Source organism: Meles meles, chromosome 16 (assembly GCF_922984935.1).
Source record: "Meles meles chromosome 16, mMelMel3.1 paternal haplotype, whole genome shotgun sequence".
NCBI lineage: Eukaryota > Metazoa > Chordata > Mammalia > Carnivora > Mustelidae > Meles > Meles meles.
In genome coordinates, this window is record NC_060081.1 from 61,668,805 (window position 1) to 61,681,895 (window position 13,091).

General features: G+C 56.9%; 1 protein-coding gene across 1 annotated transcript in view; it reads left to right on the forward strand.

The window, feature by feature from the left end:
* VSTM2L (V-set and transmembrane domain containing 2 like) overlaps nt 1-12,753 on the forward strand; it is a 34,470-nt gene extending 21,717 nt beyond the window's left edge. Inside the window, exons 2-4 of the mRNA XM_045980197.1 lie at nt 2,484-2,653; nt 4,194-4,244; nt 11,334-12,753. Of these exons, the coding sequence (XP_045836153.1) occupies nt 2,484-2,653; nt 4,194-4,244; nt 11,334-11,606 (494 nt within the window). The 3' untranslated portion in view covers nt 11,607-12,753. The remainder of the gene's footprint in view (nt 1-2,483; nt 2,654-4,193; nt 4,245-11,333) is intronic.
* The last annotated feature ends 338 nt before the right edge of the window (nt 12,754-13,091 follow it).

Below are 13,091 nucleotides of genomic sequence, written 5' to 3' on the forward strand. Positions count from 1 at the left end.
TATAGAGCATTTTCCTCATTGCAGAAAGTTTGTCGGACGGCACCAATCATGTCTTAGAGAGGAACAGTGATTTGAAGCATGGGTTTGGGCGAGAGATGTAATGTACATGAGGTAGTTAGGGTACGCCTCCTTGAGGATGTGACGTCTGAGCAGAGTCCTGAAGCAGAGGAGGGTGGGAGCGATGTGGGAATTGGGTCGAGGGGAGAGTGTTCCAGCCAGAGGGAACACCAAGCAAGTGCAAAGGCCCTGAGGTAGGATCTCAACTGGAATGTTCAGAGAACAGCCAGGAAGCCATGGTGGCGGGAACAGAACAAGCAGAGGAAAAGCAGAAGCTGGCACCAGAGGGGACGGGCCCAAACATGGAAGGCCTTTCCTTTCATGGTAGATGCCGTAGGAGAGTTTTGAGGAAAGAAGGAGTTGGGATCGGTTTGTGTTGTGGAGATAACTCTGACTGACCAGTTGCAAATATGTTGTCTGGAGGACAGGTGGCCATGGGGAGGCCCAGTGAGGAGGCCACTGCGCTGCTACAGGCGGGAGGGGGTGGTGCTGGCCCAGCACAGGGGTGGGGGTGGGATTCTACAGACGTTCGGGAGGTGGCGTCCCCAGGGCTCCCTGCAGACTGAATGGGGCTAGAAGGGAGGGTGAGGGGGGTTGAGGATGACTCTGTAGGTTGGGGCCTGGGCACCCAGCAGGCAAAAGTGGGCGTGGGCCAGTTTTGTCTCTTACCCACTGGGAATAAGGACAGTCCCAACTTTCAGATCGACTGCATGTGAAGGCCCCTCGCACCTCGCTGGGCTTGTGTTCAGTAATTCAGCCATTCTCATTAAACAGGCTCTGTTTATGGGACAGCGGCCAGTCCTTCCCAGCCTCACTGAATGTGGGAAGCCTCCAGAAAGCGCCTCATAAACCTCTAACCTCAGGGATTAGGGACCTCACAAACTTTCTCTTAGCCCAGAAACCAGTTCTTGGAGTCAAGCTCCACATGGAAACCCCATGTGTAGAGCAGAAAAAGCAGAAGCTTCCCAATGGAGGTCCTTGTCCATCCTGATGCTTCCAAAGCCCTCGGAATCCTAAGGAGGGGTGGGAGGCAAGTGGCCCCAGAGCAGGACCCCTACCTCCCAGCCCAGGGCTCCCTGTTCCTCCCACCCCAAGCTGCTCGGGGAAGGGGACATACAGGAGGGACCCCTGGGCTGGCTCGTGGCACATCTGTCCCTGGGGAGGACAGGTCCCCTGCAGGCTGCAGCATCTGGGAGGGGCAGGGGGTAGGAACACTGATGGACACACGTTCCCCGGGTGACCTGCACGTTGCCAGGCGTCTTTCCAGGGCGAGATAATCTCTCCTGAGAAGAGGAAAGAATTCTAATTACATCTCAGGACAATATTTGTTTGGAGAGAGGAGAGACAGAACATATGGCGGGGAGGGGTACGGGCCACATTAAATAGGGATTTGTTTTCTCATTTACCTGGTGGCGTGGCGGGAGGGTAAGGGGGGATGCTCCTGCTATGTCATTGGGTGGGGATTAGGGGGTACCTCCTGCCCTGGGATTCTCCTGGGGAGCTGGGATGTGGCTCCCGGCGTACCCTGGGGGCCCTCAGAGGATGGAGAATGTTCAACCTAGTCATGGAGCGCCTGCTAGGTGCTGGGAACTGCACGGCCCCAAGCGCTCCAGGTCTCTGTTCTCAGGGAACTTGGCAGGTAGTGCATGCAGTGAACAGATATGTGGGGGGTGCCAGGAAGTTGGGGTGAGAGGGGTCCTGCTCTGGGTGGTCAAGGACGAAAGGGGTCAAGTTAGAGCCCTGAGTGACTTGAAGGAGCCAGCTGGGCAAAGAGAGACCAAGGATAGAGCATTCCAGCATTGGGCACAGTCAGGGCACAAGTGAGGGGAAAGCAAGGCATGCCTACAGGAGAGAGAGGAGAGCACGGGGCAGTGGGCAGGCCCTGAACCCCAACCTGGTGGGCTTTATCCCAGGGGCAGTGGGGAGTTAGGGCAGGTTCTGAGCAGGGGGTTCACCTGGTCTGACTTGGTTTTACAAAAATTGCGGCACTGGCTCCTGTGCCCTGGGGTTGAAAAGAATCTGGGAGGGAGACCAGTAGGGGTGACTAGAAAAATCTGGAAGAATTGCTGAAAACCACAACCTCCTCCTAGGCCTCCTTGCTCCCACCTTCCAACCCAGCCCTCCCCCAATCCCTCACTGCCCTGCGTGGGTCTCCCATAGCGCCCACAGATTCTGGGATAGAGACCCAGCTCGTGTGGGCCAGGCCTCAGGGCCCTGGACCTGCCCCATCATACCCATGTCTTGCTAGCTGCTGTCGCACAACCCTTGTCCGGGCTCGCTGAGCTCCTCCAGGGGCCCCACGTGAAGCCAGGCCGTTCCCACCCCCAGCCGGCTGCTCCCACTCTCTCCCTGACCCACCAGCCCAGCGCCCATGGGCCCTGCTGTTTCCTGAGCCCCGGCCACTCCTCACCCCCTTCTCCACACAGCCCTGTTCACAGAGACGCCCCACGACATGACGGCGCGGACGGGCGAGGACGTGGAGATGGCCTGCTCCTTCCGCGGCAGCGGCTCGCCCTCCTACTCGCTGGAGATCCAGTGGTGGTACGTGCGGAGCCACAGGGACTGGACAGACAAGCAGGCGTGGGCCTCGAACCAGGTACAGCCCCTGGGGAGACCCCTGAGCGGGGCTGGGACCACTCTGGCCTCCAGGGTGCGGACGTTTTGCCGCGCTCTGAGCAGGAGGCAGAGCTAGGCTGAACACTCAGGGTGGCGGCGGCAAGGAGGGCCCTGCAAAGAGCACAGAGGCCCTCCCATCGGTGTACAGGTGGGGAAACTGAGGCCAAGGGTTCCGGGCACTGCGGGCACCCCCATCACTGCACACGCCCTCCCTGGAGCGGATGCTATTGGTGCCAGGTGCACACACCTGCCACCAAGCCCACAACCGACCCCTAGCCCTGCCACTCTGCCTCGGAGTCTTCTCTGGGTGACAGAGCCCGCCGGCCTGCAAGGCAGCCTAGCAGTGACTGACGGAGCTGGAGGCCGCATCCCCCAGCGGCCTCGCCCGCAGCCAGGGTGACAAGAGAGTTCGCCATGCTCTTCCTCGGGCTGCGGGGCGGGGGGGGGGGGTCCCCGCTGGATAACAGGCACACTACTGACTTCCTCCTGCCCACTCGCTCCTGATGTTCCCTGGGGTCCCCTCCTGGGGAGACTAGTTGCACTTGAAACTTCGTCACAAGGTCTGCTTCTGGGGGAACCCAAACAAAGTCCCTTCCATTCTTACACGGGGGTCAATGCAAATAATGTACGAGCACGTGCCTATCTGCCTGCCCGTTCCCCTACAAACCCGTACACTCACACACCTGCCTGCGCACACATGGGCGTGCTCACATATGCTTGCGTGTTCATGAAATAGCCTCTAACATGTTCACAAGTACATATTGAAGATTTTATGGATGCCTGTATTAGAGAGAGAGAGAGAGAGAGCACACAAGCAGGGGGAGCAGCAGGCAGAGGGAGAAGCAGGCTTCCCACTGAGCAGGGAGCCTGATGCGGGGCTCGATCCCAGGACCCTGAGACCATGACCTGAGCCAAAGGCAGAGGCTTAACCCACTGAGCCACTCAGGCGCCCCTCACAAATGCCTATTAAACTCTGTCTTGCTCCTGGGGGGTGTCGACTCTCCAACAGTCTGCCTCACAGGGCTCAGAGGACTGGGCAGATTGGGGGGTGGCAGTCAGAGGAAGCCCGGAGGCAGAGAGCCTGTGGGTTTTCTGCAATCAGCAGCCTGGGCGTTCGGACTGCAGGGAGTAGTGTCTGGGCAGGACACTGATGGGATTTGCCACAAACACACGATCACGGGTATGATACACCTAAGAACGAACACGTTCACAGAGACCCAAGTGTAGAGACAGACATTCCAACAGACTCAGAAGACAGATTCACTCACCCCCACAGATCCCCACATATCTAAATGCACAGCACACACAGCTTTACAGGAACCCTCTGCATCGTCCTTGGCTCAGACTCACCCCCCACACCCACCCCGAGGTGACACAGAGCCGAGGCACACCCAACTCCGGACCCCCGAGCATCGCTCATCCTCCTCGCAGCTACAACCTTAGCTCTTGTCCGTGCTCCCACCCCATGATGCTAACGCCTTGTCTCTGCTCTCTCTGCCCCTCCTGCTCCCTCCCGACAGCTAAAAGCATCTCAGCAGGAAGACACAGGGAAGGACGCCACCAAAATAAGTGTGAGTTTTGGTAATGACTTCTTGCAAGGGCTCTAATGGAGGACACAGCTGTAATTTAAAAAAAAAAAAAAGGGTCCAGTTCAGCTGGGAGCTTGGGCATGAAGATGGAGGAGAAGAAAAAAAGGGGGGAAAAATAGCTTCGTTCTGTTTTTTAAAAGATGCCGATTTTTCAAGTTCATTGAATGACAGGCACAAAAAATGACAGGGGGAGAGAAGACACATTCTCTCCTGTCAGGACCAAGGCTGTGGGTGGCCCGGGTGCTTTATGGCTCTGTCAGCAGCATTTTTAATTTGGGGAACCAACAGGGTCTCATGGGACCAAGCTGACTTTTTCGGCCCATCATGACTGACTGGTGTCATGCCATGGTCACTTGGGTCATGTGGCTCCCAGGGCTGAGGTGGGACATGAGGTTCTTCTGGGGCTGAGAACTACAGCCGAAGGATTTCGGGATTGGCCAGGTCTTCTACATGGACTTGTTTTATCATTGCTACAACTCTGTAGGGCATAGCCAAGCATTCACCCATTTTACAGGTAGGGCAACTGAGGCTTAGGGGGCTCAAAGATTTGCTGGAGGCCATGATGTAGCTGAGCTACCTGTCTTCAGGGCTTGAGCTTCTTGTCTCTAGACTCTGCTGGGGCCTCATGTGGGGACCCAGGGGACTCAGGGAGTGCCAGTTTTTGTGGAGGAGGGCTGGATCGGTGCATGGGGTATCAGGTCCGCCAGGTCGCTAGTAAGTCCACTAACGACATCAGAAATGCAGGTGTCCATAGGGGTATGAGTGAGTATGGGGCATGGAGTGACCTCCAAATTCACTCTTCTCCGCTGATTCTTCCCCAGTTTTTCAAGGGTTTGTAGGGGAGCTCCGGACCCCAAGGCCAGTGAGACACAGATGTTCAGAAGAGCCCTGCCCCAGAGCAGAAGTCATAGGGCAAAGACCGAGCCCCAGCAGGCAAAGGGGGTTCCATGCTGGGCAGCGAAGATGGGGGAACTGAGGCAGGGAGGCTCCTACAGCCACCCGAACAGGAGGTGGGCAGATTAGAGAATGAGGGCCTTTACAGCAGCGTTCGTGCAGTCTGCCCAAGGCCCTTCCCAGCTGGGGTCTGGAAATTCCAGCCACTTCCAGATTAAGGCAGCTGAAGCTCCCCCTACACCCCTGCCCCTTACCCTCTGCTAAGGGCACAGCCATAGGCAATACCCCCTTCCTTGCCCAGACGCCCAGCGGTTAAGCCTGGGTGGGTAGAGGTCTGTGTATACATTAACACGCCTGCAGCTCTCTCCCCTGGGATTTTGTTTGGGGTTTAAGAAGTGTCTCAGGCAAAGGGAAGAATAATCTAATTGACTTAGAGGATTAGAATTCGAGGCTGCTAGGCCCCACGTGAGGGGAATGCGAAGATGCTAATTAGTTAAATATAATAAATGTGCTCGCTTGATTGTGCAATCACTCCCGACCCGCAGCCCCCGCAATTCCTGCTCCAGCTGGGGCTCCGGGGGTCTGGGGAGGAAACTCACACACAGGCATCGACTACCTCCTTGTCCAGACAGCGTCACACACACGGCAGTTCTTAAATACACTGACGTGGAGTTCGCCGACTCCTGGAAACAGATGCACAGCCCGGTTTCCTGCAGGCTAGAAGGCTCAAACTTGTCTCCATGGCCTTCAAGGCTCTGCTCAACTCGTTCTGCCTGCCCACTGGACTGTGTCATCTTGCTTGACCTAGCTCCCTCTCCCCTCCCAGCTCTGGCTGCTTTGCCACCGTCCCATCCCATTCCTGCCCACCTCCTGGCCTTTGTGCGGGCAGTTCCTCTGCCCAGAAAACCGTCCCTCTCTCTTCCTTCAGAGCTCAGCTCAGGATGCCTCCCTTGACCCTGTGGCTCAGCCGGCATCCCATTTCCGTGCTGGCTGCATTTCTATCTGCAATCATCCATGTGTGAATTTGTTTTATATCCATCCCCTGACACCCCCAGACTCAGTGGGGCTAGGACTGGGCCTGCTTGAGTAATTGTTACATTTCCAGAGCCTAGTACAGAATCTGGCACATAGTAGGTGCCCAATAAATAACTGAATGACTGTCACACACCCAGGCCAACAGTGGTATAAACCCAGACATAGATTTTGGTACACAGACTTGCCAACACGCCGTGCATCTGTGCCTGTACGCGTATGTATACAGGTGACTTGAAGGCACAAGGTGGCTCATGGGGAGAGCCTAGAACCCAGGCCCTGTATCTGTAGGATCCAACTGAGCCAGGCAGGAATTCGGCCCCGTAACTCCGTGTCTTCTAAAAGTCCTGACGGCGATGGACAGCTCCTGATTCTAAACTGTTGGGACCTGCTTTGAAAATCACCCATGGGAGCTGAGCACATGTCATGTACTAGCGAGGTGTCGTGGATGCCATGGGACCTCAGGCTCTGGGGGAGGAAGAACCTTCCACTTCCCGGAGCCTGGTGCAGGAGGGCTCTGTGACCTGTTGGGGCTGCACCGGTAATCCTGGGAAGGATCCGAGTCGGCAGTGCTGAGGACACAGTGCGGCCGGCACCTCGCATCCCTGTTCCGAGATCACCTTGTACCCTGGGAAGTCCTAGAGATCGGCTGTGTGAATAACAGTGGTTACTAGAGTGAAAACTTCTTATGAAACTTCTATGTGTAAAGATCTGTCTGGCTGTCATGGAGAGCAGATCAGAAGGGACCACAGTGGCTTTAGGGAGACTGGGAGGAGGCTGCGATGATGACCAGATGGGAGAAGCTGGGACCCTAGTCGGCGCAAGGGGGCTGGACTCTGGAGGGAAGGGGAGGGGCCCAGTGATGGTCAGAAGGAAGATCGAGGAATTCTGGATCAGACTGTGCCAGCGTGCACAAGGAGCAAGGGCAGAGGTGACTTGGAAGGGTCTGGCTGGAGTGGGTGAGGCCTCTTGGGGTCCAGATTCAGAGGGACCCTGAGCTGGATTGTGAACACACGGTGTGGGGCAGGGAGGGCTGGTGGAAGTGTTGCCGCTGATGGAGGCCTGGGAGTGGCAGAGCTCAGAGCAGGTCCTGGCCTGGGGCAGGGACCATCCTTCCTGTCTCCCGCAGTCTCAGCCATAAGGCCACATGTTAGAGAGGTCTGACCCCACAGACATACATCAGCATGACTCATTCCTCCTGGCCTGGCTCTGGAGAAAGATCCCAACCTTGAGGGTCCCGGGGTGCCTCTGCCATGCCCAGAAAGGCCCGGGTCCTGGACGAGCAGGGAGGAGGCTGGGCTTGGTCATGGCACGGATTCGACTTGTCTCTTTCAGCATAATTGGGTGCTTAATTACACGCTAAGGCCTGTCGATGTCTGCGTCCAGGTGATTATGATTTATAGCCAGACCTCGGTGCGGGAGGTCTCCTCTCCTCCTGGCCTCTCCAGTCTCACTGGACAGCTAGGCCATAGGATTTTCCAGGCAGTGTGTGAATGAGGAAATCCAAGAGGCTGCTCCTTCCCCATCCAAGAAGCTGGGGTAGGATGCCGGGCCGCCCTCACATAGGATATGCCTCTGAGGATGGGCTGGGCTCCCCCAAGACAAGGAAGGCTGGGGAGCTGGGGAAGGAGGTAGGAGGGGGTGAAAGGTAGCCCTGTGGTTTACTGGTCATGGGAGGCTCGCCAGGTATCTTTGTCCCCAGCTGGGTGGCCTCGGGCCCAGTACTTTACCTCTCTGAGCCTCAGTTTCCTGACCCATACAAAGGGTATCCTGGCAGGGCCTGTAACACAGGGTGATTGCAGGACTTAAAAAACATGTATGAAGCTTTTAGCCCATTACCTCGCTGCGATCGAGGGCTCGGTAAACACTGGCTGCCTGTGTTGCTGTTACTGCTGCTGCGGGTTTTTTTCTTTGCCTTCTCGATGGTGCGTCAGGGGATAGACACCAGGGCCGGAGAGAGCCGTGTCTCATGCGTGACTCTCCCCGAGGTGCCGGGTCGGCGTGCGGTCTGGCTGTCTGTGAGTCCCTGCAGCGTTGCTGGGGTCTGGCTGGTTCCCAGCAGTGACCCGGCACCCGGCACCCAGCTCAGAGCGGGGGTCTGCTGAATGTCCGCCACAGGCAGGAAGAACCCGTCGGGGGAGCCTGGGTGCTGGTGACTGGTCAGGACCAGACCCAGCCTCCCAGCCCCCTCCCTGACTCCCTCCTCCCCTCTCCTGAGGGAAGGGCTCTTCTGAAGGCCACCTTGTCTGCTGGTGAGGGGGCGACAGGGTCAGGGGTGGGGGTGGGGCGCAGACTGTGGGGGGAGGGCCTCACCTGGGGTCTGGGGCAGGAGGGGTGGGCTGCGTCTGATGCTCCCTCCCTAGCTGCGGCTGCTCCCAGTGCTTCGCATTATTACTCCATTAGCGCCTTGTAGGGTTGACAAATGAAGGATAATTAATATCCGTGAGGGAAACAGATGTTGAGGTAATTCGCTCCCCGCTGTGCATTTGCAACAGCATCTCCTAACTCGCCTGAGAGCATGGCAGGGCCACGGGGCCTCCCTGTGCCCTTGGTCAGAGGTGACGGAATCAGCCGGGCCTGTGGCCTCCAGCTGGGCCAATCCCATCCCTGGGAAGGGGAGGCTGGTCCTCAGCCCTACACTGAGAGGGGCAGCTGGGGGAGCCTCCCGCTGCTTCCTTCTGGGAGCTCTGCCTGTGTCCCACCTCATGCCTCCTGCTCCACCAGAAGCCCACATTTTCCTGCTACATGGGGGTGATGGCCAGCCAGAGGGCTCAGACGGGCCAGACTCCTTGCTGCTGCCCACCTACCTTTACTCTTCCCTTTTGGAGCCTGGGACACACCCCCTCTGACCCTGCCAGCCTGGGTGACCATGGATGAACTGGTCATACTATTTGGAGGGGTAGCGTGCATGGAGTCAGGCCTGGGTTTAGTTCCCAGCTCTGCCCTTCGTTGACTCATGCCCACAGGAAGCCCCTCCTCTTTTCCGAGACTTCATTTCCTTATCTGTAGAGTGGGTATAGTCATGTGTACGTGACCTCAAGTTAGAAAGCACAATATCTGGGTACCACTTCACATGGAGGAAGAAGGACCTAGAGGGAATCCACTCATTCAACAAATGTTGTCACTGTCATTTACAGGGCACAAGGCCCTGGAGGGTCACTGAGATGAACAAAATTGGTATCTTCCCTGCCTTCATGGTGTTTATAGTTTGGCCAGGGAGAGAAACCAAAAGCAAGTCGACAGACAGACAAATGGTTCTCAAACTCTAACAACTACTACGAAGAAGATAAACAGGGGGTTGTGACGGAGGGCTTCTTGGAGGAGGTGATGTTGAAAATGAACAGGAGTCAAGCAGGTGAAGAGAGGTAGAGAAGAGCACCGGGGTAGAGAGGCCAGCACGCGCAAAGGCCGTGAGGTCAGAAAGAGCTTGGCGTTTGGAGGAGTTGAAAGGAGGCTGGAGGTCCGAGCAGGTCAGTGAGATATTGTAGGTCAAGTGTGCATGTGCCCAACACTGCAGATGTGAAGACTGTCCTCTTTTGCATCCTGGCCTCTTCATGGCAAGGGTGACCCGCAGGGACCACCCCTCCAAGACCTGGGGCTTGCGGCAAAATCCGACAGCTGGTTTTCTATGCCCGCCCCCCACTCAGGGGAGTAAGGGGCCAATAGGGCTCAGGGCTGGGGCTGTAGGGCTGACACCCACTCAGCTCCAGCCTGGGCCTGGAGAGCCTACAGTAATGCCAGGTGGGGAGGCAGGTGGTGAGGTCAGGGACACGGGGTTGGGGACCGATCTCCCCATCCTGTGTGGGCAGGGCATGAGCTGCAGGAGGTGGGGGGTTGGGGGGTCTCCTGTCAGCAGCAAGTAAGAAGGGGCCAGGGAAGGATGGAAGCCTCTTCTCACCTTTCCTCTCCAGGCCCACCACCTCCCTTCCCACTTGCTAACTTCCTACGTTGAATTGTGGACTCATAGAAAGTTACAGTGATAGATCACAGAGTCCCCTGTGCCCTTCCCCGGCTTCCCCAGCCATGTATCTTATAAAACCGGCCAACTGCCTCTTCTCTTCTCATTGAAGAAAAAATTTAGCATTATAAACACTGCAGGTTTGTTCGTAAGAGCTCTGATCTGGAAACCACCCACACGTGCCCATCCAAGTACCCGGATGAACAAACTGTGGGCTATTTCTCAGATGGAATATTATTCAGCAGTGAAAAAGCACAGAGCTTTGGGCAAACACACGGAGCAGCCTCACTAATATTCCCTCTCGGGAAAGTGGCCACAAACAAGAGTTCAAGAACAGACCCAACTAGTCCGGAGTGACAAAAGCCAGGGTGGGTGGGGGTATTGATGAGTAAGAGCCACAAGGGTGGGCTCTAGAAGGTTCTGAGAGTCCCATGCTTTGCTCTGGGTAGCAGTCACACAGGTGTGCATGGATACAATTCCATCAAACTCTATGTTCTTTACTGCCTCCAAGGTATATTTCAATTTTAAAATAAAAATGTAAAAACCTAATCAAAGAAATAAAGAAGCAAAGAGCCAAAGTACAAAAACAACCAGCACAGACACTCTTGCTCCCTGTGAACGGCGTGAAGTTATTAGCATGCTGATATGTTTGTGGTCAGCCTTCTTTTTTGAGGCAGTAGGACCTTTCACACAAAGCTGAGACTCGACCCTGCCTTGTCCTGCGGCTCCCCGGCCCTCCCCCGGGCTCCAACCCAGAGGCAGCTCCTGTTCTGGGACCCCCGCATTCCCTCCAGTCTGTTTCCGCACTTGTACACACATGTCTCCAAAGCCAGGACCAAGTGTTTTTATGCGTTTGTTTACAGAAGCGGCCTGGCCCCGCAGGGGCTGTGCAGTGAGATCTTCCCCCTCTCCGCGTGTCTGGGAACCCAGCTCTAGCTCAGGTTTTTTAACTGTTGGGCAGTAGTTCATCCAGTCAACTACTGCCTACTTATTCGTGCTGTTGATAGACACTGAAGTGGTTTCTGCTTTTTTTGCTATTTGACTCACTTTCCCGCAAGCCTCCCAGTGCCCTTGTGGGAGTGTCTCTGGGGCCCCCGAGCTACAAGTGGGCTCCCAGAACCAGTGCTCTCCATCTTCCCGGCTGCTGCCTGATGGCCAGGTCATGGTCTCTCTCTCCCCTTCCCCAGGTGGTCAAGGTGGTGGGCAGCAACATCTCCCACAAATTGCGTCTGTCAAGGGTGAAGCCCACGGACGAAGGCACCTACGAGTGCCGTGTCATCGACTTCAGCGACGGCAAGGCCCGGCACCACAAGGTCAAGGCCTATCTTCGGGTGCAGCCCGGAGAGAATTCGGTTCTGCACCTGCCGGAAGCCCCACCTGCCGCGCCCGCCCCGCCCCCCCCAAAGCCGGGCAAGGAGCTGCGGAAGCGTTCGGTGGAGGAGGAGGCCTGTAGCCTCTAGACTGATGCCTACCCGGCCACCCACCTGCCCTGCGCCCCTACCTACAGCTGTACAGAGTGCATGAGGAGCCGCTGGACCGCTGGGGACGGGACTGCCTGGGTCCAGCTGCCTCCCCATCCCCAAGACTGCCTGTGGCCACCACGTCGGCCCTCTGCCCACCACTCTCCCTCGCTCAGCATGTAAACCCTGCCCAACCCTTCCTTTTCAGACCCCTGCAGTGACCTGGCTCGGAAAAGGTGGCCCTGTGCGCCAAGGGGACGACCACCCCAAATGCTGGGGCGGGCACCATGCCAGGGCCAGACTGCCTCTCTGTTACCAGCTTCCGTGGAGTCCAGTGTTTTGCTTTGCTTGCTTGTCCCCCATCCTGTCCCGAGCCGGGGCCTCCCAGCCTTCCTCTCCCTCCTTCCCCATCACCTCCGCTTGAACCTGGGGGTGTGGACTATGGCCCCTCCCCGAATTTGGACTGGAATCTTCTGAGCAGAACTAGGGCCTCTACCCTGGCAAAGAACAGAGGCACAGAGCCCCCAGGAGAGCCTGGATCTCCTTGCCCATGGCCTGGGAACAGGGTCACTCACAGGCGTCCTGGGAGGAGAGGGAGATACCCCACTGCCTCCTGGGTCGGAGGGTCCTTCATGTTCAACTTCCTTATACCTGAGAAACAGCTCACTGTCCCACCGTCCGCAGAGGTGGGGGAACCAGGAATCTGCCCCTTCACATGGCAAGTCCAAAGGAGGGCCTTTCCCCTCTGACCCAGTGGCCCTATGCAGAGATTTGCACCAGCAGGACCCCTTCCAGGGTCTTCGAGGCTCTCCCAGGAGCCCCCCTCTGCCAGCTCCCAATGTCCCAGCCCCCTCCTGGGGCCCATGCCATGCCCAACCAAGGGCCTGGGGCTGCTGGGAGCTAAAGGGCCCCCAATACCAATCCCCTCACAATTCTGATTAGGGGGACACCCACCCCCTGGTAATTTGTAAATATTTCTCTTGGGCCCACCACCCCCTGGGAACTGGCTCAAACCTCTGGCCGCCCTTCAGTGATGGAGTTGGGATGTGGGAGAGGCCGAGGGCTCTGCCCAGGGGTGTGTGGGTAACCTGTACACATGATCCAATCCGTGACTACCAGCCAACCTGAATAAAGCGGTTTCAAGAAACCTCTGGGCCTTGTCTTTCTGGGACATTTGTGTCTGGAGCAGTGTGGTGGGGGAGGGCCGGCCTCACTCAGCAGCTTCTTACTCCTGCTCTCGGCGCCGCCAGCACAGAACAAGAGTTGGCGGCAGCACAGAGAGAGGGCAAAGGGAAACCGGCCTTTGTCCAGCTACCGGGTGCTTGAATTATTCTTAGATTTTGAGATACACACACAGGAGTGCATAAGACATGTTTACACTGTTTGTTCAATAAATACATTAGAAAGCAGATCAAGGTGAGCCCGCCACCTACGCAGCTCAGCACTCCAGAACAGAAGCCCCCAGCCCAACCAGTGCGTCTCCCT